The sequence below is a fragment of the Ruditapes philippinarum genome, unplaced genomic scaffold, assembly GCF_026571515.1.
Source record: "Ruditapes philippinarum isolate M1 unplaced genomic scaffold, ASM2657151v2 ctg1469_1_1_1_1, whole genome shotgun sequence".
Lineage (NCBI taxonomy): Eukaryota > Metazoa > Mollusca > Bivalvia > Venerida > Veneridae > Ruditapes > Ruditapes philippinarum.
This window is the reverse complement of record NW_026859600.1, coordinates 55,940-83,804: the sequence shown is the minus strand read 5'-3', so window position 1 is coordinate 83,804 and position 27,865 is coordinate 55,940. Positions and strand designations below refer to the sequence as shown.

Genomic DNA, 27,865 nt, shown 5'->3' with positions numbered 1-27,865 from the left:
TTCGGCATTTTCCGTACATTCTCGGAAACAAAATGGAGTCTGACAGGTTGGCCGATGAAAAAATAAAAAGGAAATTTTAAATACTCCGATAATAAAGGGAAAAGGCCAAATTTAAGTAAGTTATACCGATGCAACAGATCGTAAACAATTACTTCAATCTTTAAACATGTTCGATTTTTGCATAGCATGGAGAAATTTGCAAAGAAAATTCGTCTCTTTGTCAGTGGCAGTGGAGATTATTTTTCAGGAGAATTTTCAATCTTGGTTCATTGTGTGCCATCACGATTTTTATTTAAGTTAATGTTAAGTTTAAGTCATTAAGACATATAAATTGTTTAACTTTAGATAAATAAATCCTCGAATATACATGAGCAACAGTATAAAATACTTGCCTAAATTATAATCAATTTATTTTAATGTTTAGGAAGTAGCTAAATTATTTGTCCTGATGTTTGTTGCAACATATTGTTATTAACTTTAGTATATAACAATAACAGCGGCACATACAGCATAGCTTAGAAATTGAAAAATGTTAGTATTTGGATGGTAAAGTAAAGATAATCTGATAATGTTTGTTTTTTTATAAATGCCTGTTAGAAAAACTAAAACTTTTTAATATGAAAGTAGATGAAGCCTGTGAACAGGGTAGTCAGATTTAAGAAATTGTTCCTTTTTTTGTTTTAAAGGTGTCATTTGAAAAGTTGTGATTGTTCTGATGTTGAATTGTTCAATTGTCATTGAATTACCTTACAATTGGTGGCGCCCAAATACTTGACATAGAAATGGCACTGAAAATTTCACTGATAGACCTGTACAGGCAAACTAGTCAAATCGGCCCCAAGTCAGATCGGCCCCAAGTTAGATCGGCCCCTAAATTAGTCAATTCGGCCTCAAAATTAGTCAAATCGGCCACACACCAATTTTAAAAAGTCAAATCGGCCCCAAAACTAGTCAAATCGGCCCCAAAACTAGTCAAATCTGCCCCAAAACTAGTCAAATCGGCCCTAAAGTTATTTTTATGAAAAAATCCTATTTTGGTTAAAATAATGTTATTCGCCAAAAATTACAAGGTTATTAACTGAGAATTGTACTATAACATAAATGTACCAATTAAAAATAATTCATTACGAAATTGAGACAGTTTTGATGCTAGTGATAATTGTTATTAATGTAATTATGCAGGTTTGCTTTTTGTTGATTGATTTCTACATTTAATTACAATTAAATATCTGAACATATAAAGGTCGGTCTACGTTTTGAAGATAAATAATTATGTGAAAAACAAACATTTATCACGTGTCTTTAATCAATTCAGTCATTGTCACAAATAATCATGCATTGAATTCGACTTTTTTAGCAAACAATTTTGCGTGAAGTGAATTTAATCAGTTATGTATAAAAAGGTTGATTTTTTTAGCAACAGTCAAAAATGTATTTTACTAATTTTCTAAATGCATTTTTGTGTCGCCTCTACGGAGTAGTGGCGACATATAGGGATCACTTCTCCGTCGTCTGTCTGTCCGTCTGTCTGTCTGTCCGTGCGTCCGTCACAAAACTTGTCCGGACTACTCCTCATAAACTACTGGTGCAATTTCATCCAAACTTTACAGGAATGATCAGTACCAAGTCTAGTTGTGCATATTGTCAGCATTTTCCGGTTCAATGATTTTTGTTAGAGTTATGGCCCTTTAATAATTTTTAATTTTAAAGTTTGTCCGGACTACTTCTCTTATACCACTAATGCAATTTCAATGAAACTTTACAGGATTGATCTGTAGCTCAAGTCCTTGCGCATATTGCACGGGTTTTCCGGTTGAATGATTTTTGGCCGAGTTATGGCCCTTTGATAAAAAGGTTTCTTTTTCTGTGTGTTGCCAGATACACAAAAGCTTGTCCGGACTACTCCTCATAAACTACAGGTGCAATTTCATCCAAACTTTACAGGAATGATCAGTACCAAGTCTAGTTGTGCATATTGTCAGCATTTTCCGGTTCAATGATTTTTGTTTGAGTTATGGCCCTTTAATAATTTTTATTTTTAAAGTTTGTCCGGACTACTTCTCTTATACCACTAATGCAATTTCAATGAAACTTTACAGGATTGATCTGTAGCTCAAGTCCTTGCGCATATTGCACGGGTTTTCCGGTTGAATGATTTTTGGCTGAGTTATGGCCCTTTGATAAAAAGGTGTTTTTTTTCTGTGTGTTGCCAGATACGCAAAAGCTTGTCCGGACTACTCCTCATAAACTACTGGTGCAATTTTATCCAAACTTTGAAGGAATGATCAGTACCAAGTCTAGTTGTGCACTGTCTGTCTGTCTGTCCGTCTGTCACAAAATTTGTCCCAACATAAAATTGGCCATCATGAGGCGACACATGTGATTACTGATCGCTCTTGTTAATAGAGTAATTTTCAATTTAAATTATAGTTTATTGATTATAATAAATAGACATGCAATGCTACTGGAAACGAATGATTGATGCAATTAACGATAATTAAGTGTGAACAACGTGCTACCTGATTAAACGTGACGGTACAAATTATGTGATGTTCAAACTTAATTTGATTTGTCGCACATGAGTGGATATAGGAACACGCAGACAATATAGATATCATATATGAATGTATAATTTGATATTTAATTGAAGACCATCATATATAAACGTAAATTCTCAAACTGTCCCTTTAAAAAAAAATCGGTATATAATTATGTGAATATATATAACTGCTTGAATTTATTATATCATGATTTCTTGGTGCATGCATTATAATAAATAATCTGGATATATTATATATTTTATCAATCTAAATTTAATTTCTTTAAATTAAAAAACTATAAAAGAACATAAAAGAAATTATATCACCAACAACTTAAGACGTCCGCGTTTTAGACTGTGCGTCTTTAAAGCTAAAGTAATCACATTTAATTAAAATTTTTGAGTAATTCTACTTACCTAGATTCCATCTCTGTGTATAAAATCATAATTAACAAAATTGAAAAAAGTCTTAGTATAATTATAAAAAAACATATATATTAAACTCTGTTGGTAAAAATGATTTCAAATGCATATAATCAATTAGATTGATTATTATATGTTTTGTTCTTGTTTTCTATATATATGTAATCCATTGTTTGTCATTTGGTATTCCCATCCACACAATTGTTTTTTAACAACATTTAAAAAATAAGAAAATGAATAATGAATTTAGAAAATAAAAAAAAATGGGGCCGATCTGACTTGAGGCCGATTTGACTATTTTGTGGCCGATCTGACTTGGGGCCGATCTGACTTGGGGCCGATTTGACTGTAATTCTTCAATTCCCTGTACAGTATAGAAATCTACTTTGTATAAAATTGGACATTTTTTATTGTTTTTTCATTTGATTTCCTTTTTAGCTCGACTATACGAAGTATATGGAGAGCTGTCCTACTCGCCCCGGCGTCGGCGTCCGCGTCCAGATTTTAGATTAAAGTTTTGGTGCAGTAAAATATTTTTCACTATAACTTTGTCATTTCTTAAGGTATCAACTTCAAACTTCAAATATATGTTCCTTATCATCAACCACATCATATGTGACAAGGTTCATAACTCTAGCACCAATATTTTCAGATTTATCTCCCCTTGAACTTAGAATTTTCCTTAAAAAATACTATTTTTTACTGTTACTTCCCTATTTCTTAAGGGATCAACCTCATACTTCAAATATATGTACCTTATCATCATCCCCATCTTATGTGACAAGGTTCATAACTCTAGCACCAATAGTTTCAGATTTATCTCCCCTTGAACTTAGAATTTTCCTCAAAAAGTACTATTTCTTACTCTTTCTTCTTTATTTCTTAAGGGATCAACCTCATACTTCAAATGTATTTACATTATCATCATCCCCATCTTATGTTACAAGGTTCATAACTCTAGCACCAATATTTTCAGATTTATCTCCCTTTGAACTTAGAATTTTCCATAAATTTTTTTTTTTTTTTCTGTTATTTATTTATTTCTAAAGGGATCAACTTCATACTTCAAATATGTTTACGTTATCATCATCCACATCTTATGTGACAAGGTTCATAACTCTAGCACCAATATTGCAAGAATTATCTCCCCATAAACTTAGATTTTTTTACTAGAAAAATGTTATTTCTTATTATAACTTTTTTATTTTTAAAGGTATCTACCTCAAATTTCAAATACTTATTCCTTATCAACAATTACATTTTATGTGACATTGTTCATAACTCTTGATGCAATATTTACAGATTTATATCTCTTTGAACTTAGGATTTTCTTTAAGAAATATAATAACTTCTTTTCCTTTTTAAGGTATCTACTTCAAACTTCAAATATATATTTCTTATCATTACACAAATGTTGTGTGACAAGGTCCATAACTCTAGCATGACTATTTCTAGAATTATGCCCCTTGATCTTGGAATTTATGTTAACAAATATTATTTTTTTACTATAACTTAATACATAATTATACATAATTGATTTTTCTTTCATAGTTTTGTCCTCCTTACTGCGTCCAGTATTTCATTAGTCAAGCTTCGCTGTCTCCTGTGACAGCTCTTGTTATTACACACATGCAGTCTAAAGCTAGGCTTGCCAAGGAATCCGGGTCAGCTCGGCCCTTAAACATACTCGGCCCCCGAGTCAGCTCTGCCCTATTCCAACTCGGCACGGGTCAACTCGACCCACTTTTAAAAATGGGTAAAGGACATCAAAGGACTCCTATTGTCAGGGGCTATTATTATCAATCAATGTGTATGTTAAAGATACCGATTAATTAGGTGATAATTATGATTGACTCATTCATTCAAATTTGATTAGTGACCACCTGCAATTAATTAGAAGCTTATGCTATTAAGTAAACACATTTTTGTTTCATATTTTTTTGAAAATTATTTTACAAACAAAATGCATCTAAGGAAACACATTTTTATCTATATATTCACAGGCACAAGTATCGGACCTGGGAAGAAAAAATATGAAGTTATTTTATCAATCTGTTCATATTTTTTCTTCCTAGGTTCGATAATCGTGCCTGTGTCTATATTAATTTTATCGAATTTGCAATACAAATAAATAACTTTTTTTTCTAAATATACTTTATTTCAGCAGAGGTACAATGTATAAATATATAATAATAATAAGATATTTCTTATTATTCATTTACCTTAACAACATGCAAAGCAAAGTAAATACGTTAAAGGGCTTAGGCCTATATATTTTTGTAAAGTGGGCCGATTTGACCTGTGCCGAGTTGACCCGTGCCGAGTTGGTATAGGGCCGAGTTGACTCTTTTCCCTTGCCAAGCCTGGACCAGACTTTCCCATGTAAAATACTGGAAGAAATAGTAAAAATAGAATAAAGACATAATGTTAAAACAAGTTAATTAAGTGATGCATATACCATTTAAGTACAATAATCAGATAATTAAGTGAACGAAAATAAAAAGAATATTCTACCATATTTTAGTTACCATCTTTGCTCTAAGGTGCATTGGCTTAAAAGACTCAGTCCAAACTTATGTTTTCTAACAAGGGCGTTTTTTACATACACCCTCTTTTACGTCATATTTTTGCAGACTGACCTCATCCTGGCATTGATTTTGCTGTGAATAATCAGCTGAAAATTCATCATTTTTTCTGAAATGTTCTTAATTTGAAAAAAAAAAATTATAGAAGCTAATTTCTGTTGCTTTTTTTTTTTTTAATTTTTGTAAAGTAAAGTTTGTCTTAACTTGAAGTTTTTAGTAAAAGAGTGCATAAGCTGTAATGGCCATTTAACAGACATTGAATAAAGGACTGCTGCGAGATAATGTTAACTTATGCCCTATTATACGGTATCTTGGTGGCTGTAATAATTTTTGTTGAATTTTTTTAAATTGTTGTCATTAGCCATTATCCATACAGAGCATTGTAAAAGTCAAACTCTGTTATGATACCAGATTCATGAAAAATGGCCAGGATCTGTTAGTAACAGATAGGGTTCAGTTGATAGCTCAGTATACTTTTTAAAGGTTAGACTTTCGAACAGATTATATCTTAAGATTTTAGTACATTGTACAATTAGAAAATTTAACTAATTGAGATGATGTATTAGCTTCTTTTCAAGCCTCCAAAGACTATAAGATATGATTCTGTTGGTCAAATGAAGAGTAAGACACGCTAAACAGTAAAAATTAATTCTATTCATTTCTTGTATCAAGTGAACAAGTTAAAAATGCTCAAAAGGATATTGATGATTTATTAACAGTCAAACCAACTGAGTTTTGGAAACAAATTGGGAAGATTGGTATTGGTAATGAGAGAATGAAAAATATTCCATTTGAAACAGTTTTGCCAGATGGTTCAATTAGTACCAAACCTACGGTTGTGCTCGAAAAATGGGCATCTGACTTCTCTGACCTTCTGAACACAAAGGGTGATGGCAGTTGTTCTCAGTATGTGGGTGGGGCCTGTGATAATGAAGTCGGTGACTTTACACATTTTAACCCAAATTCAGAAATATCTGTTGAAGAGACATACAGGGCCCTTATTAATGCAAAGTCTGGTAAAGCCCCTGGTCATGATGATATACCGGTTGAATTGCTGAAAAATGATCCGGCTTTATATACTCTCACGGCTTTATTCAACCAATGTCTAAATACTAACATGGTACCATCGGCCTGGTCTAAGGGTATCATTACTCCAGTACCAAAGTCATCGACTTCAGACCCAAGGGACCCACTTTCATACAGGGGCATTACTCTTGCACCATCAATGTATAAGGTATATTGCAGTATTTTAAATGAAAGAATTTCTAAATTCTGTGAGAGTGAAAATATTATACATGATGAGCAAAATGGTTTTGTTAAAGATAGAAGTACTATTGATCAAGTCTACACCCTTACAAGTATTGTTGAAACAAGAAAATTGAAAAAACAAAGTACTTTTACAGCCTTTATTGATTTCAAAAAGGCATATGATACTGTACCTAGGGCTAAATTATGGACAAAACTACAACAGTCAGGTCTGTGTGGAAAAATTCTCAAATCTGTTATTTCATTGTATAAAGATGTTCAATGCTGTATAAGGTTAAATGGTTTTGATTCACAGTGGTTTGAAGTAAATTGTGGTTTGAAACAAGGCTGCCCGCTGTCACCTATACTTTTTAACCTATACATCAATGACTTAGTTACTGCTATAAAAGAAGCAAATATTGGAATTAAAGTAAATGACGAGCTGTTAAGTATTTTATTATTCGCAGACGATATTGTTATCTTAGCGGAAACAGCTGCAGATTTACAAAAGCTGCTTGATATCTTAAATATTTGGTGTAATAATAATAGTATGGTTGTTAATTGTAACAAATCTAATATTGTTCATTTTCGACCACATAGTTGTATTCAGACAAGCTCTGTTTTTAAAATTGGACCGTCACACCTACAGATTACTCATAGTTATAGATATCTTGGTGTTGTATTAAATGAATTCTTAGATTTTACAGAAATTGCCAAAAATGTAGCCATGTCCGCTGGTAGAGCACTTGGTTTAGTAATCTCGAAATGTAAAAGTTTTGGTGGTTTTTACTTTTCAACATTCACAAAGCTCTATGACTCCATGGTTCTACCTGTAATAAATTATGCAGCTCCAATATGGGGTGATAAATCCTACTCATGTATAAATGCTGTCCAAAATAGAGCCATGAGGTATTTTTTGGGAGTTGGAAAATACACACCAAATGCTGCTGTATTGGGAGATATGGGTTGGAAACCAATATTTGTAAAACAGTGGGGTGCTGTTACAAGGCAGTATTGTAGATTTTTAAAGATGCATGGCTCTAGATTAAATAAAAAAGTTTTTGAATGGGTTAAATTGTCATCTAATATAAGATGTAAAACCGGAATATTTCGTATAATGGAAATGTACTGAAACATTGGAATGTTTAATATAGATAATTTACAGAGATGTACTAAAACTGTTGTAGACACTTTAGAAAATAAGCTGTTACAGATTGAAATTGAGAAATTGAAGCAAACTGTAAACAGAGTTGATTCAGTAAGAGGTAATGGTTGTAATAAGTTGAGATCTTACAGACTTATAAAGTCTCATTTTGTAACTGAACACTATGTTAAAGAACCACTTCCTTTTCATTTTCGAAGTGCTATGGCAAAATTTAGATGCGGTGTGGCACCGATTAGATTAGAAACTGGGCGGTATGAAAATCTTAATGTACATGACAGAACTTGTTTCAATTGTTTAAACTGTATTGAAGATGAAGAACATGTTTTACTGAAATGTCCATTGTACACCTCCATAAGAGAGGAACTATACACACAGAGTAGAAGAGTTTTTAATGGGTTTGATAATTTATCTGATAAGGAGAAATTTTGTATATTATTCACTGATGTAAACATAGTTAAATATACAGCCAAAGCCTGTTTTAACATTTTAAAGGAAAGAAAAATTTTACTGTACTGTAAATAATATAAATGTCTTTTTAATAGTACAGTGTTTATTTTAACATTTGAATTGTATTATTAGTAGTTGTGGGTATTTAAGATAGAGTGTTGTGGATCTTACAGATTGAATTTATTTTATTATTATACATTTTAGTATTTTAATTCTCTTAAATTTCATTAGAATTGTTATACATCAGACTAGTGAATTGTTTTATATATAGACTTTTAGACACATTAGTAGGAATATGAAAACTTAAAATGATAGATCCACAACATTCCCAATTCATTCATTATAAGTATGTATAGTATATAATCATATAAGTATGTAAATATGATCCTTTATTATATTTACCTATAGATGTAAGCTTTGCTTACACGTCTCTTATAATTCTATACTGAATGGCATATGTACTTTTACCAGTTTTAGTCTTTTTTATTGTGATATATATAATGTACATGTGATGAGACGTAAATAAAATATTTGAATTGAATTGAATCAATTTCAAGATTACCAATGTCCCATTGGCACCAGGATTTTAATCAAAAGTTTTTATTTGTATAACAATTAACATTGTGAAGAGTCAGTTATTCTTATAAACAGTCAAAGTTATGTTGCCAATTACTTGCTAATCTGTCTACGTAATTTTGCCTGGATGTTTATTTACCAATTGTCACCTTTGAAACCACAATAAAAGAGTCTTAGACATGTATAAGCAATTAACACAGCAGGGTCCCATTTCTCTCAACTTATTATTATTACACTTTATTTCCCATTTTCATAGATTTTAACATAATAGAAAAAACATATATATATATATAAATGTACAATCACAATCATTACAAGTTATACAATAATTCAACATATAGCAAATATAGGTCATGGTGTAAACTTAGGTTAAGCACATAAATTTATATGCATCATGATATAATTTATACATATTTACATTTGTAACAAAAGATGCTGTGATATATATATATATTTATATATATAATTTATTGTCTAGAATTCCATTTAAGTAAACATACCAAATTTGATATTTAATATTGTAAGGGAATAAAGATGAAGTGAGCCACTGATTTGTAGAAAGATAATTGCAGGAATTTTAAAGAAAAAATATTAAAACCCAATGACTAAAACTTCTTTGAATTAAAATCTTTTGATTATAAGTCATTTGCCTGGAAAACTAGAAAAAGTTTAAAAGTGGTCGTGGCACATGCTTTGAAGGGTTTTCCTTCTTGATTTTGGGTGAAAGACGAAGGCTTATTAGTGGACAGTGCTGGATAACATTGAAAATAATGTGTTAAGACAGTAATATATATTATCTAAAACAACTTATTTAATTTAATAATCAGTACAGTTATCTTTGGGAACAACTGTCAAGGGCACTTCATTAGTTGTTGGATATGAATCAGCCTCAATGTTTTATTACAAATTAATATGCATTTATATGCAAGAATTGTGAAATACTGTATCTTAATTGTAATTGTTGTTTGACTAGATATTATATTGATATGTTGGGATATAATTATCATTTCAGTGTAAACATGCTGACTGTACAGCAGGATGGCCAATAATCGACTGGATATTAATGCCGCTACTGTAGATGATTTTGAACAACTGATTGGTATAGGCAGAAATAAAGCAGAGGCTATTGTAAAGCATAGAAAAGTGAGTTTCTTACAAGGTCTTTGGTTTTTTCAACTATTCAATGAATAGGTACAGCTATTGCACTTACCCTGATGTTGGTGTCGGCATCACACTTTGGTTAAATTTTTTGCATGTAAGTTGGTACATAATGTATCTATAAAACTACTGAAAGGAATTGGCTTATACTTCACACACTTACTTGAGAGCACAATAAGAGGTCACTGTCCAAGGCCCATAACTAACTTGTCTTTCTGTAGAAAATTCTACATTATGCCGACTTGTTTTACTATCAAGCACTGCCATTAGTAGAGCATGCTATTGTACCAACAGTTCTTGTTTTGTACAGTGTTGTTAATCTTTTATATTTATCTTTGCATGAAATTGTCTCAAATAAAACTCTGAATTATTGAATAATATTTAAATTTTAAACTAAAATTTTAATACTAATGTTATGTACAGGTAAGCTACAAGTTGTTAGATGGATCACTAAGTACAGTATTCGAAAATTAATTCTTTTACTTTGTCAATGTTTCTGATTCTAATTGGTCTAATAATAGATTTGAATAAATGTCCAGGTATTCTACTTTGATTTAAATGATTGACAGTTAGATCATCAAAGTGTCTTGATATAGGTACATGTACACCTTACATTGTACACATCTATTTTAAAAGTTTTATTGACTCAGACAGTGGCATTAATTGACTCCAAACTTAGTTGCAGCTTTCACAGTTTCACATCATGTGTTAATAGAAAGAGAAGACACATAATGCCGGTTACGTACATAAAAAATTATCACTATATCCGGATACAAACTATTGTATACTAATATTGTATATTGTATTGACATACATGTTAATATGTTAGTCACATGTACATGGCATGTTGTGAAAATTATTTAGAACAATTTTACTCTCTTTATAAATGACAAAATCTTATAGGATTTCTGAACCCATACACTTTCTTTTTCATCAACAAATGACAGAAACCTGTTTCAGTGAACCAAATTGTTTTCTTCAGATAAACTTTTCTTTTATATTTGCATGGTATAATATTATTTCAAAACTATGTTAAATGAAGATAAAATTAGGTAACCCTATTCTTAAATTGATGAAAACATATTTGTTATTGTCGTCAGTATTTTTCAAACAAGATAGTAAACGACTCTTGTTCTTATATTCTTTTTATTTGACGCATAGGGATCACTATCTACCGTCTGTCTGTCTATATGTCACCAAATTTGTCTGGATTACTCCTCAAGAGCTGCTGGTTTTATTTCATCCAAACTTTACAGGAATGATCAGTATTAAATATATATGTGCATATAGTCAGCATTTTCCAGTCCTAAAATTTTTGTCACAGTTATTGCCCTTTAATTATTAGTGTTTTTTTAAGTTTTGTCCAGATTACTTCACTTATACTACATTAAACAAATGCAATTGGAGTGATCGTTACATGATTGATCGATACCAAACGTTCTTGCACATAATTAATGGGTGTTCCACATGAATGATTTTTGGCAGACTTATGGCCCTTGAATAAAAAAGTGTTTTGAATGTCAATGATTTTTGTGTCTCCTGCTTCTCAGTAGTTTCAACATGCTACATAGAGAATAATAGGTTGGTGCCGTGGATGGAGAAAGTTTATCTGGCGAGGCGGAGGAATTTATTGGGTGAGCCGAAGGCGAACCAAATAAATCCGGAGCAGAGCCAGATAAACTTTCTCCATCCACGGCACCAATCTATTATTCTATTTATCCTGTCACCGTTTTTTTTAAAGAATTTTATTAGGCAAACTACCTTTAATCACACTATCGGAAATGTTTCTATATAAACAAAGAAGGCCCGAAGCGTGCATTATTCTACAACAATGCACTCGCCGTTCTTATTATCTCCCTGTGTATTTTCACATTGAGGGCACCATTTTGTTTGAAAAATGTGATAAATAAAAACAATTTTTTGTTGAATTTTGTTGTGAAAACTATCTAGAATGAAAAAAAATGGTCTAACTAAGAAAATGAATTCGAACACCAATATCTTTTATTCAGTCGTTAACGCTGTACAGACGTTTAAAGTATTGTTTACGTGACGTCACAATGTAGCGCCAAACAGCACGGTGCAAAACAATCAAATCAAGTACGCTATTTTAATGTCGCAAACGAGTTAAGTTTTACATTTATTTCTCTTTTAATAATTTTTATTTCGCTTGAAAAATTATAGAGTGGAATAAAATAAACAAACAAAGTTTTATCAACGTTTCCAAAATTTGTTATTCTACACACAGAAGATTTAACGACAGTTTTTATATTTTTTCTTGAAAAGTAGTCCGGAAAACATGCATACCACGTGATCAAGTGCCGTAGATCAGTAAAAATATACAGCACCTTGTTATCAGGCCGAAATTGATACAAGTGACAGGATAAAAAGTACAGTTACAGCGACATACAGGGAACAAACTGGACAATTATCCCTCAATACAACTGCCTAATTGGCAGCAACACATGTGATCACTGATCCCTGTTGTAATTGTAACCCATGCTATGTAATGACTTTTGAAAATTATCTCACTGTGTGTTGGTACTTACACTGTATTTTGAGACAGAAACACAAACAACCAGTCACATTTGTAAGTCCATTAATTGATACTGGAATAACCAAATCATTGAAAGTTACTCAAGTAGTCGCGGATAGATATGTTTTAAAATACATGTATCTTAAATGGCCTTGGTTTAAGATTTATATTTGCTATATGTATTCCGTCAAATTAACTTGCCTACATCGCCTGTTTGTGTGTTTGGAATTATTTCACATAAGATAATGCAATTTTGATTATCCTAAAGGATTATTTCATTAACCTGCTAAGATTGAAATAAAATGCATAGTTATTTTGTTGTTTTGTAAAATATAATAATTTATAAGTAATAAGTCAGTTAACCTAACAGCACTGAGTTGAACTAACTTTGAATATCTAATTTCAGATGAAGACTGATAATAACTTGTAATTATATAGTTCAAATAGCCTTTGGACAAAAAATTCAATATTTGTTCCCATCCCTAAAAATAATTATTATAAGTAATGTTTTTAAAAAAAAAATGATGGGCATCAGTGATGAAAGGAGATAATAAATAGTTTATAATAGCCATGTTTTTTTCACTCCTTAATTAATATAACAAAATGCGGCTATTTTCAGAGTGTTGGTGGTTTCCAGAGTGTAAGTGATCTTTGTACTGTACCAAGTGTGGGTCGGAGTGTCCTTGACCTTAATAGGCGACAAATTTGCTGTAAGATAACTGGTCGGACTGGCAGGTAAGTTTTACCATTGTAATTGTTGATGTGAAAGAAATGGGGTAATTTTTATTTCATTGCCTAGGAACTTTTTTGATCTCCATGCCAGTTTCAGAATATTTCTAGTATTTACAGCATAAATGATAATTATTACATGTATAATTATGATTTACGTGTAAATTCTATTGAGCATACTATGTCCTTGTAATTAAGTTTCCCAGCATTTAGAAATGGGAGTGACAAATTCTAATTATGTTTTATGAAAAATCATGTGAACATGGCATCATAATCTTATGATAAATCACTTTGGTTTGACACATTTTCTAACTAGAAGTGAAATCATGTTGTAACACAGTTACTGTATTCTAGGAATGAAGTCATAGTTCATTCTTTTGCTAGATATTGTTCACTCATACCTTGTAACTAAGGAAATTCAATTAATTCAATTTAAATTCTAATAATTGGATATACAAGGGAAAAAAAGATTTTTTTTTAAAAATGGTTGCTAATGCTTGTGAAAATTTTAATCATTGGTATAATCTACCATTTATCTTATTTTGCAAATAAATTTGTGTTAATGAAAGAAATTACAAAAAGATTATTCTATGTAAATATTTTACCAAATAAATTTGATGTTTAACCTATGTACCCTTGACAAATATGTAAGTAAGAATACAAATGGATGTAATATATATTATAATTTTAGAATAAGTTTGTATATTACTTACTGTAGGAACAGGATGTGTAAGATTTTTTTAAATATGAAAAATTAATTGTTCTTATGGTAGAAATTTGCTGGGAAATAGTGTTGTGATTTTTGATGTCATTTCTTCTTGAAAACAATCCTTTCTTGTAATATTGATGCGACTTATAAAACTATCATTGATCATAAAATTGTGTACGGTGAACCTTGAAGTTAGATAAATATTGTTAATGCAATGCAGTTGTGTTAAACAGGAGTGTAGAAATTATATAAGGCAGGTAACATTGTAACATTTTATCATTGAGATGACTTATGTTGCCACATTATTAATATTTAATGAAAATCTTAAAGTAAGTCAAAACAATAGGAAAGTTTTTGAATTTATTCACCCTTTTTACCCTTATTTTCCTGGGTTTTTTTAGGGTTAGAAGATTACAGCTTGATTGTTCAGGTAGTTCTACAGAACAAGGTTCGTCAAGGGCAATTCGAGCTGTACTGCGTAATAGAGCTGAACCACGGACACCTAAATCAATATCCCCACAAAAGAAATGTAAATCAGGAATTGGAAATAAAAGGATCTCTGTAGATAAACAAACTGATAGTGAAAATAAAGATACAACAAAGGATAAGTTAAAATCTCCAGCTGTAGTTAGTAATGATGACCAAGCTTCTACTTCTAAAGACTCTGCCTCAAATACTAGTAGTACATTTGGACAAGTTTCCAAGTCATTCCTAACACCAGGGCCGTCAGCTGACAGTATATTACAGGAAAATGAGGACAATGCCGAGGAGGAGGACGACGACAATGAAGATTCAGAAAGTATTCAAGATGAGATAAATGATGCCAGTGATATTGAAGATATTGACCCTGAACTAGACGAAGATGACAGTCATGAAAATATGTCAGATGTTTCCGACACAGTTTATAGCCTGTCAAGTCAAAGGTCGCGGATACCTGTGCCAATATCTGGTTCATTGACATCCCATAATCTTGTAAGTATATAAAATTGATTTAATCAGTAATGTTTTGGCTAACATTCATTATTAATTAATAAAGATAATAGAGAATATTAAGCATAGACTAACTGAGTTATAAAATTGTTGCAGCACAATAGTTATAGTCAATTTTTAGAGGATTAAATCACTGATGTCCATAGACTTAACATAAAGCTTATTATATAGGCTTGGCTTATTGATATTATTTAACCTACAATATAATAACAAAACTGAGAATTAGTACTGTCATCCTTGTTAATCAAGCTGATAAGTGATGATAATATATCTATTGTTATAGTGCTGTCATTGTTTTTGTCATGTATTACCAGGACAAGTAAATTGTTAACGTAATTTACATAGAAGTATTGCAGCTTTTTGGAAAGATATATAAATATTGAATTCATGGTATTCCCTTTTGGGTACAATCTTAGACTTTTCCAGATAGTGGCTTTTAAGATTGTTTCAGATATATGTACGTGTGTCAATAAGCCACAAAACCATTAAGGTATACAGACTCCATGAATGTCTGAATTGTTAGTAGTTATCATAATTAAAAAAAACAAAGTAATAACAGATAGTTTATTTGATTTTATCTAGATGAAGAGAAAGAGCAATTTACACAGAGAAGATTTGTTGTTACCAAACAGCAAGAGGATGTGCCGTATAGAATATTCTAGGTTAGTTAGTACTTTATTTTACCTCTTTTTAATGTTACATGTTTACCAGTATTGACTTTTACTCATTATTCAGGTTTTAAAGTTTTGACTGTTCTGTAAATACAGGTTTTTCTGTACTGAATTTTCTAGTTGTATAGGTTTTACAGTTTTAACTGTGTGTTAATTAATTATTTTAACAAATTACCTTTAATTGGTTTCACTCTGACTAGTATAGTTTTAACTGATCTTTTAATCCAGGTTTTACTGTACTGAATTTTCTAGTTATACAGGTTATTGCTTTCACTCTGTCTTGTGTGGTGGATTTGTGGTTTCAGGCAAATACCTGCTTGTGCATGAAATAATCACATAAATTTACCATATTACCATAGTAATGATAGAACAGCTGGAAAACATTTAAAGGCTATAATAACAGTTGAAAATTGTCAGATTAATTATCTTAAATATATATATAGTGCTGCTGCATTGTTAAAAATCTGTGATAAGATTTCCTTTGTTCTTTTAGTCCACAGACCACATACAGTAATTTAAAAGCTCCTATGAAGAACTGCGTGTACCAGCTTCATCGGCAGAGGATTCCCTCAAAGGAGCACCCACCTTCAGGCCTAGCAGAATGGCTCAAACAGTTTCAGGTACTTTAAACTGATTAAATACTCCCAACACCACAATTATAATCAAAGCATAGAAATGCAGCATTTGTGTAGCATAATGATGTAGTTTTATAATTGTTGGTGTTAATAGTTTTGTGTTTACTCTTGTAGATAATCTTTATGCTGTACTGTTGTGATGAAAAAAGATTATCATCATATATTGTGTAAGAAAAATGTTGGAAACTGTTGTTTTTGTAATGGTAACAGTGAACTAGCTGTTCATTATCATATATATATAATAATTATAAGATAATGCTAAAAAAATTCTTACACTGAGAAGTAATGATTTTTAGAAGTAAATTAAATTATAATTAAACTTTCTCTATTTTATACTGTGCATGTATATTGTGTGTATGTTTTCATGTAACGTAGAAGTTTTCACACAGTTTATCATCTATTTTTTTATTTATTGAATGTTTGACAACTTCCTCTTATAATTATGAACATTTTATAATTTTATAATTATGTCAGGAATGGGGTAACGCTGAGAGATTAATGGCTGTAGATGAGCTGATTACGTTATGTGAGCCGACACAGGTTCGTCACATGATGCAGGTGATAGAGCCACAATTTCAACGAGATTTTATATCACTCCTTCCAAAGGAGGTAAGTTCTTAGTTTACCATCACGGGTGTCGAACATCCAGAATTGTTTGGATTTCCAGTTTTAGCCCCTCCTGGATTATTTTTGGGGTCTATCTAAAGCTGAGGAATTTGTAGGCGAAAGTCTTGGATGATTTGTGTGGATCTAATTGGTAACACACGACTTACTTTAATAATAAATTTACTAAGATAACCGATTCTTATTTATTCACTGATGATGATATTGAAACAACTATTCTTCTATAGCATTTCCATTGAAGATGACTTGTATTATTGGGTCTTTTACACTATGTAGTAAGATTAAATATTATTGCAAAAAACTGTGTATGTCCACTTATATAAAGTCATTTAATTCCGTATATACAGTGGAACCTGTCTAATCCGAACTCGTCCGGACCAGAAGAAAAGTTCGGATTAGAAAGGTTTCCGGATTAAAAAGGTTTCCGAATTAGAAGGTTTTTTTACATGTTTTTTCCATGTTATTTGCAAAAAAGTTTAAGAAAAGAAAACAGGAATGCATTTGAAATTGCAATTTAGATATTTTATTTTTGCAGTCTCTTATCGTTCATTTTAATACATGTGAATACAAAAATAAAGAATAAAAATAAATAAATAAGCAAAAATATTATGTCCTCAAGGGTAAGTTAACCTACGATGTTAAACAGGAGGCCGAGACATGATTAGATATTCGTACCAGCATTTGTCAATTGTTGTTTACTCTTATCCGATTCAGCGACTATCCGAATTCACTGACAGTTTCCATTAATTTTCATTACTTAATTACGTATCATTGAATCCAATACAAAGGATTAAAAGATATTTCTATTGCATTATATCAAAATATTTATAGAAGCTGACGAAAAACAATCAAATAAGCAATTATAGAAGATATCAAGGCAGGCTAAGTGTAATTTTCACACCTTCTTCACCCATTAATCAAGCGAAATATTTACCAGTTTGGTGTAGGTTCGATCCTCACTAGGGTCGAACTCTTTCATGTGAGGAAGCCATCCAGCTGGCTTACGGAAGGTCGGTGGTTCTACCCAGGTGCACGCTCGTGCCTGAAATAATGCCCGAAGGGGCATCTGGGGTCTTCCTCCACCAATAAAGCTGGAAAAAAAATCGACGAAAAAATCTCGGCTGGACGCTCTAGGATGGCCCGACTTGAGTGTACGGTCGCCCATATGGGCTGCTGGCGGCGACCTTAAATAAAACGCATTAAAAAAAAAAAAAAAAACCAGTCCTGCAAGATGCGCGATTATTTGTTATTTTGAATGAAGGTGTGACATTTGGCAAAATCTGTTCGGATCCGAGAGGTAAATTTTAGAGTAAAATAAGAACAAAAATTGAAAAAATCGTCCGGAATTCGGAGTAGACAGGTTCCGGATCCGAAAGGTTTTTTACTATTGAAAATAGAACGAATAAAATCGGGACCGTACACTTCGTTCGGATAAGAAAGGATTCCGGATTAGAAGGGTTCGGATTAGCAAGGCTCCACTGTATTTGTAATTGTCTCGTTCCTTTTAATATAAAGTTTTGTTATTTGCTTCCTAATATAAATAATTTTATCATGTAAACCCACATTCATTGGTACATTCCTATTAAGTCAATAAGGAAGTGAACAAATTATTTTTAGCTTTTATAATAATTGTTCCTGTTATTACATGTATTGTGAAAAAGATATTCAATTATCTACGTAATATTGTTAAATTGACACTTTGTGTTAAGTAAAAAGGAAAATAGGATCTTTTCCTCACAAAATACTATGCATATTACCTAATGAAATATATATTACAATAATGGAAACATTTATGTGAAAGAATTTGTATACATGTATGTTGATAAGTTTGTAATACAAGGATCTGTCATCTGTTATATTTCAGCTTGCATTATATGTTTTATCATTCCTGGAACCAAAAGATCTGTTACAAGCAGCTCAGACTTGTCGTTACTGGCGAGTTCTAGCCGAGGACAATTTATTATGGAGAGAGAAATGTAAGGAGGAGAATATAGATGAGTCATTAGTGTTTGGATCCAACCGGTTACGTAGACGTCAACCTTCACCTAAAAGTCCCTGGAAATCATTGTACATGAGACAGCATCAAATAGAACAGAATTGGAGAACTGGTCCTCTTAGGTCTCCTAAGGTAAACATTGTATTATACATGTAAATATTGGTGTTTACTAGATCTATGTACGGTATCTGTATATCTATGGGTTCAGACCCACATACAGGGCCACATTATCTGTCAAAAATATTGATAACTAGTATTATTAGCTTGAGAGCTGTTGTACTCATCTAGGTGTCAGGGTCAGGGTCGCACTTTGGTAAGTTTTTGCATGCAAGTTTGTATCTCCAAAACTACTGAAGGGAATGGGTTGAAAAACCACTCACTTACTTGAGAGCATAATAGGAGATGTCTGTTCAATGCCCATTACTCTAACATGGATTTTGACAGAATTATGGCACTTCTTTAACTTCTACATTATTCAGGCTGTTGTTTTACTATCAAGCACTGAGTATTGTAAAGCATGCTGTTTTATTGACAGCTGTTGTTTTAACATTATGTTTATATTTTTCAGTTATTAAAAGGTCATGATGATCATGTGATTACATGTTTAGAATTTTGTGGTACCCGTGTTGTTAGTGGCTCAGATGATAATACTTTAAAAGTATGGTCAGCTTTAACTGGCAAGGTATGTAAATCTATATATAAATCAACATGTATAAATTTTTTCTGGAATTCAGTTGTAATGACTCACCAGGTATTTTATAGTACTGGAATGCATTACATTATGTATTTTGTGTATCTTTGATGTAAAAACATTCAACTCTATTTGTTTCTCCTAATTAAATAGCTAGTGAATGTACAGTAGGAAAATATTATGGTCAGTTGCAGTAAGTACAGTAGAACTTTGGTGAGTTGAAGTTGAAGGGACTTTAACATAATGGGACTTTAAATCATGAATTGGTCTCAGTTTAATGACAAAATTTCGGGTGATATATTTCAACAAGCGAGTTATAAAAGATGCAACAGAAAGGAAAGCAATAACTAAACTCGAAAAGTGAGACTCATATAGGTTTTAATAAAGACTATATTGGGGGAATAAAATCAAGAATTTCCCTTCACTTTGACACATCAAGAAAATCGACTAATCAAAGTTCAACACACAAAAGTATTACTGAATTGTACTGATTGAAGCTTGAAGTCTCAAAACCCTTTTCTGAAACAAACTTGTACTGATGACATTTGAGCCTGCCTATTAACCCCATATGTATTACTGATGAAAAAAGAAACATTAATTTATATTTCAGTGTTTACGTACGTTAGTAGGTCATACAGGTGGGGTGTGGTCATCTCAGATGCAGGGTAATGTAATTATAAGTGGCTCCACTGACAGAACATTGAAAGTATGGAATGCAGATACTGGCCAGTGTATGCATACATTATATGGTCACACCTCTACTGTAAGATGTATGCATCTCTGTGGCAGCAAGTAAGGCTTTTACATGATTTTACTGTAACCTTGTGTTTGTGTCCTTGTCTGGTTTATTTATAGTGTTGTTACCTATTTATTGATTATCACAGGTTTGCTATAAATGGAATTCACATCAAAGTCTTGATAATGAAAATTAGCAATACACTTTATATATATACGTACGTATACGTACTTTTCAAATAAACATGTAGTAAACCAGCATATTTATTATCATACAGTGAGTCATATCTGGTACAATATTGTCTCATTTTACTACCAACCATATAATGCAGTCAAATTAATGTAACAATTGTTCTTTTTTGGTAATGATTTTTGGCATATACTGATAATCACTTTTGATTAATGCAGATCAAAGATTTCTGTGCCCCCAGTATTGGGGGGTGGGGGCATTGTCTGTTCTCTTTTGTGTCACATATACCTCAAAAAGTATTAGACCTAGAGTCATGAAACTTTATAGGAATATCTGTCAGCATGTGTTGATGTACACATTGGTGTTTGTGTGTAGATTTATTCAGTATTTGTAGAGTTATTGTCCTTAAATCATTGACAATTTGCAATTTTCAACTTGTGACACATGTAGCTAAAATGTATTTGACCTAGGATCTTGAAACTTTACAGGAATATTGCTCATTTTTTTTCTTCTTAAATTTAACATTTTAGACCTTCTGAAGGGGCTTTTTTTTTCAAGGAAAGACATTTCATTGTGAGAAAAAAAGAAACATTTTTGGTCTTATTAAAACGTATTTTACCCATATAAATCCAATAATCACAAATTATATATTTCATGAACAAACATAAAACTCAACAAAATCAGTACATTTTATATAATATACAAAGTAAAATGTTGTCTGTGAAGATATACGTCTTAGCTAATTAAACATTGTTGATATTTTGTAGAGTTGTAAGTGGATCTAGAGATGCTACACTGAGAGTATGGAATGTTGATACAGGTACATGTTTACATGTGTTGATGGGGCACGTGGCTGCCGTGCGCTGTGTACAGTATGATGGTCGCCGTGTTGTGAGTGGAGCATATGACTATATGGTTAAAGTATGGGACCCGGAGTCAGAAACTTGCTTACATACACTACAAGGACATACAAATAGAGTCTATTCTCTACAGGTATTTGTATATATGTACACTTACATCTATTATTTACAAATTTCAAAAGTGTAGAATCCACAAGTAAGTTAAAATCTGTTTAGAATCTGTTCAAACTTGAAAAAAAAAAAACTTTTTTTTTTGTGATCACTATAAATTACCACCTATAGTCATGACATGTAGGATAAATTTAGAATTATCAAGTAAGTTTATTAGGATCAATTTAAACATTCAAAATGTAAAAGAAGAAAAACAACAACAATTATTTCACTTTCTTCTGCTTTTTTAAGGTAAAAATGTAGGTTGAAATTTCAAGTAACTTTTAACAGTGTGAACCCTTAAAATTTGAGCTTAAAAATATACATGGAAAAACTAAATAAATGAGTTACGTTTGTAGGGCAGATATTTGAGACTTGTCAGATGAGGAGACATGAGTGTCACAATTTTAAGTTTATTGTTACATAAAACCAAAGATGGTAGTTGATCAGGTTACTGACACAGTGTCATTAACTTATACCTTGGATTAAAGTTTCCAACTGTACTTTCTGAGATAGAGGAATACAAAAAGCCATATTACTCCTGTATATTGTAGTCATGGCCATTTTGTTTATCAATGAAACTTTAATGTAACTTTCTCTCATTTTGTAGTTTGATGGTGTACACATAGTGAGTGGCTCACTGGACACATCAATTCGGGTATGGGATGTGGAAACAGGGAACTGTTTACATACCCTGATTGGTCATCAGTCATTGACCAGTGGGCTTGAGCTGAAAGATAACATTCTAGTCTCGGGAAATGCTGACTCTACGGTCAAAGTATGGGATATTACTACAGGCCAGTGTTTACAGACATTACAGGGTATGTATTATTTAATAATAGCTTTTTAAGATGCATTTTAGACATTCAGAGTGAATAATTTCTACAGTTTTTATGTTACAATATGTAATATCATAGTGTACCAAACAATAATGTATTCAGTTTGTGGTTGTTACAAGAATATAGATTAGTTCCACAGATTTCAAGTGTGGTCTACTCTCTATAAGCACAGATTTTGAGCTACCTGATCATATACAGGTTTTTTTGTTAAAAGTTATGTCAGTTTTTTGTATGACCAGCTATTTATTCCACACATGCTTATATACATTATAAATGTATGAATTAGCAGCTGTAAAAAATATACAACTTTATTACCTGAAGAAACTGTGTATGATATGTCTTGTAATTCAGTGTGAGAGATTATTGTAATATTTCATACCATGCTAGCATTGATTCGTCAAATATTACTATTGTAGTGCATTCAATTCTGTCAATTATATTAAGGGAATTTTACTTAACCTACTTAAACAGACATGTTTGTTCACCTGTAATATCTTTCGTTAGAAATGTAAGTTTACTTGCAAGAATTGGAATCCTGGGCTCTGATTGGATTTTAAATAGTGTCAATAAGATGACAGTATTGTAGTGGTCATTTGCAAGAAGATTTTTGTTAGATTGTCTTTCTTTCTAATTCTTACTCTTGATCACAAAAAATGTGTTTGAATGCATTATCATCAGAATACAGGCTTTCATTGATATCATTTACATAGTAAGTATTAAAATGGAAAAGCTCATTGGTAGTATATTTAATTTTAATGATAAGTATAAATAAGCTCTATACAGATTACAGTACACAATTCATATGATTTTCCTTAAAAAATCTGAAAGTTCAACATTAAAACAATTGTAAAATTATTTGATTTAATTTTTTCAGGTTCAAACAAGCACCAGAGCGCAGTAACTTGTTTACAGTTCAACAAGAAGTTTGTCATTACCTCATCTGATGATGGTACTGTAAAAATCTGGGACCTTCGAAGTGGAGATTTTCTCCGTAATCTTGTCACACTTGATAGTGGTGGCAGTGGTGGAGTAGTCTGGAGAGTGCGTTGTAGTAACACTAAACTTGTATGTGCCGTTGGTAGTCGGAACGGTACAGAAGAAACTAAATTACTTGTGTTGGATTTTGATGTTGAAGAAAAGAAGGATAAATTACCCATCATTGAAAGAGTGTGATTAAATGTCTTGTTTTCTAGGATGTTTTTAACGACAAAAACACACTTGTAAAGGTGTACTGTGTTTTAAATGTGCTGTATTTTATTTTAAAAAATGTCTACATAAATAGGCTTTTACAAGAATCATTTACCCTATTACAAGTAGAGAAACTGATAGCGACAGCATGGATCCTGATCAGACTGCGTGGATACGCAGGCTAGTCTGGATCCATGCTTGTCGCAAACGGACTATGTTGGTTTTGTCGTGACGCAGCTTATATATGGATTACAGTATCTGGGATTTGAAGTGTTTTGTACCTCTGTGTGCTAAATTTGTTTGAAAGCTTGGGGTCAACAACGTACAGATGCGTCATGAATGACATTATAAATAATTTAATATATAAGTAAATACCTTTGTAAAAGGTAGAGCCAGTATGTACAGTGACTATTTCAGTTTAATTTGAAGTCAGGTTGTAATGCCATGTGCTGCATTGAACATACTTGATTTGTAAAAATTGGAATCCAAAAACATCTAATGTATATATTATATATTGATGATCCCATTATTTTATGTGAAAAAGAAAACAGTGTAAACATATTACAGGTTGAAGTAGGTTTGACCATGATTTGAAAACTACAATTTCAAGTCATTGATTTTTATTAACGTATTATGTTGTTTTTTTTATTAATACCTGTATTCTAAAGTTAACTGTATTCAACTGGTAAGATTTTTATTTGCCAGTAAAGGTGGGGATTTATTAAGATAATTAAAGTAGATAAAAATACCTGCTCAAAGTGTGAAAGGAGATGGTGAATATGACAGTAATGAGTGTTAGTTGTTGTAAGCTGATGTGTGTAATGACATTCCACCATGTAATGGCCTGTATTTCAGAGAAATGTTGAGTTGCCAGTAAAGGCATGACTTACAATCTGCTAGTTGTGTCAGTTTAAATCATTCTAGTGCTATATTATTGTATTGAACTGTCCTGTTATAGGTTTGTAACCAATCCATTGTCAATTATTAGGGTACAGATATCAAAGTACAGAAATTCAGCTGCCAACAATGAAAGACTTTGGTCAGTGAACATATAATGAGGTGATTGGCTGGACTCTGAACTTGTCACATTTTTCTGATGTATCTCTTAATAGCTGTTAATGATACTTAAAATTAATCTACTTGATTTTATACTTTGATACAAATTGTTGTAAATTCTCTTTTTATGCCCCCACAGAGTGGGAGCATATAGCGTTGCACTTGTCCGTCCGAGTGTCAGTCCGTCCGTCAGTCCGTCAGTCCGTCAGTCCGTCCGTACGTCCCGAAATCTTGTGAACGCAACTCCTCTTAAACCGGATGGCAGATTTTGCTTAAACTTACAGGGATGAACAACCTTAATGTGTAGATGGTAGTAAAGGAAGGAATTTTCGCTGCGACCAAATTTAACAGAATTATGGCCCTTTGTTGATTTTTTCACTATATACTATGTAGAAATTTTGTGAACGCAACTCCTCTTAAACCGCATGGCAGATTTTGCTTAAACTTACAGGGATGAACAACCTTAAGGTGAAGATGGTAGTAAAGGAAGGAATTTTTGCTGCGACCAAATTTAACAGAATTATGGCCCTTTGTTGATTTTTTTTCACTATATACTATGTAGAAATTTTGTGAACGCAACTCCTCTTTAAACCGCATGGCAGATTTTGCTTAAACTTACAGGGATGAACAACCTTAAGGTGAAGATGGTAGTAAAGGAAGGAATTTTCGCTGCGACCGAACTTTACAGAATTATTGCCCTTTGTTGATTTTTTCACTATATACTTATAGAAATTTTGTGAATGCAACTCCTCTTAAACCGGATGGCAGATTTTGCTTAAACTTCCAAGGATGAACAACCTTTATGTGTAGATGGCAGTAAAGGAAGGAATTTTCGCTGCAACCAAATTTAACAGAATTATGGCCCTTTGTTGTTTTTTTCATTATATACTATGTAGAAATTTTGTGAATGCAACTCCTCTTAAACCGGATGGCAGATTTTGCTTAAACTTCCAGGGATTAACAACCTTAATGTGTAGATGGTAGTAAAGGTAGGAATTTTTGCTGCGACCAAATTTATCAGAATTATGGCCCTTTGTTGATTTTTAGTTTTCAACTTGTGGCACATGTAGTCCAAAAAAAATTTGACCTAGAGTCATAAGATTGACAGAACAGTGGTGTGTGGGGGCATCCGTGTCCTATGGACACATTTCTAGTTTTAATCATGCCCCTAATAATTAGTCTTTTTGAAAACAACAACACAGAAAATGTATACAACACAGAAAATGTATAAGATCATTACAAAAACAAACCTTTCAAAGCTTATTTCATAAAAGAAAAACATATTTCTGATCAGATTAAATGTAATCATAGATATATGTTTCCAGCATTTCTGTTCTATGCTTGACTAATCAAAGAATAGAGAGAGCTATCGTACGCATCCACAGTGTTGGTCTCGCTTTTACAGTTTGGTCAAGTTCATGAGTGCAAGTTGGTATATTCAAAACTGAAGAAGGGAATGGGTTGAAATTTCACAAACTTGTTCTCTTTGATTATCTAGAACAAAAAATTGGCACAGGTCCAAAACTCTGAGTTACCTTTCACAGAGTTATGCCCCTTTTCATACTATCAAGCACTGAGAGCAGTCAAGTACCGACATACAGACAGCTGTTGTTGATGTTTTTACGCAGATTAATTGTAATTAGACAGAGAGTTATAGACACTAGTAGATATGAGTCATGCCCTGAGAATGTTTTCACTGTTTGTATGAGATTATATAATGTATGAGCAGGAATGACTGTATGAAGTGAGATTAGTATAAATGTTATAATCAGCATTTTGATTTTATCCTGTACTGATAAAATGGCATATCACACACACACACATGTTGCATATTGTAACTTGCATAGCAGATTTTTATATATGTGAGGGTTCATTCTGGATACTTGGAAGTTATTAATTGTAAAATAATAACGTTTTTGTATTCCTTTTTGTTTTTCCCTTATAATAGACATGTTATCTTCCTATCTTATTTATGTGTTACAGTATTCTGTATTAACCTGAGGACCACACTGTTAATTTATAGCCAAACTTATACAATATAAACATAAAAAACATATACAATATATAAACATGGGTTGACTTTCTGGTATAATATGTAAACAATTACAAAAACAAGTTTAAATCTGAATCTTGTAACATGTATGTAGGTTGATTACTAAAGAGATGATATTTATTTTCACTGACTATGATTTAGTCATAGAAATTAATTATAGGAAAAAGTTGAATAGTTTTTTTTTTAACAATGTTGTGATTGTTAAAAATATTTAGTAGACATTAAAAGTTAGTAGAAAATCCGCAGCAAGTCTTCTGATATAATCTAGGTTTTCAAAAAAATAAAGTTTTAAATTGAAAAAGGATATATATATTGTTTTATTTCTCAAGGTCATTGTTTTGGAGATCTTTGTCAATATATAAACTTGAACATTACTTATATATTGTAATTAGTCAGTCAGTAGATGATGTTTTAACAAAGTGTCACACTGCTATTTGCCACCTGAGACATTTGCTTTAATATCAGGAAAGGGGCTTATTTTTAGCTCGACTTTTCTATGAAAAGGGGAGCTATCCTACTCGCCCCGGCGTCGGCGTCGGCGTTAGCGTTGGCGTCACACCTTGGTTAAGTTTTTCGTACCACCCCACTTTATTTCAGAAGTATTACAAGTATGGCTTTTGAAACTTACCATACTTGTTTTACCATCATAACCTCCATCTACAGACAAGAGTACATAACTCTGTCAAGGTTTTTGACAGAATTATGGCCCTTTTTTAGCTCGACTTTTTCTATGAAAAGGGGAGCTATCCTACTCGCCCCGGCCGTCGGCGTTAGCGTTGGCGTCAACAACCTTGGTTAAGTTTTTCGTACCACCCCACTTTATTTCAGAAGTATTACAAGTATGGCTTTGAAACTTACCATACTTGTTCACCATCATAACCTCCATCTACAGACAAGAGTACATAACTCTGTCAAGGTTTTTGACAGAATTATGGCCCTTTTTTGACTTAGAAAGTGTATTGAGCTTGGTTAAGTTTTTTGTACCACCTCACTTTATTTCAAAACCATTGGAGGTATTGCTTTGAAACTGACCATACTTTTTACCATCACGACCTTCATCAACAGACAAGAGGACATA

General features: G+C 32.1%; 1 protein-coding gene across 1 annotated transcript; it reads left to right on the top strand.

The window, feature by feature from the left end:
- The first annotated feature begins 12 nt into the window (after positions 1-12).
- Positions 13-23,733, top strand: LOC132757209 (F-box/WD repeat-containing protein 7-like). Its single transcript, XM_060748419.1, has 13 exons — positions 13-115; positions 9,993-10,123; positions 13,291-13,406; positions 14,511-15,081; positions 15,682-15,761; positions 16,264-16,390; positions 16,880-17,014; positions 18,894-19,157; positions 19,594-19,707; positions 20,327-20,508; positions 21,409-21,634; positions 22,262-22,472; positions 23,365-23,733. The coding sequence occupies exons 2-13, from the start codon at positions 10,019-10,021 to the stop codon at positions 23,661-23,663; spliced, it is 2,430 nt and encodes an 809-aa protein (XP_060604402.1). The 5' UTR covers positions 13-115; positions 9,993-10,018; the 3' UTR covers positions 23,664-23,733.
- The last annotated feature ends 4,132 nt before the right edge of the window (positions 23,734-27,865 follow it).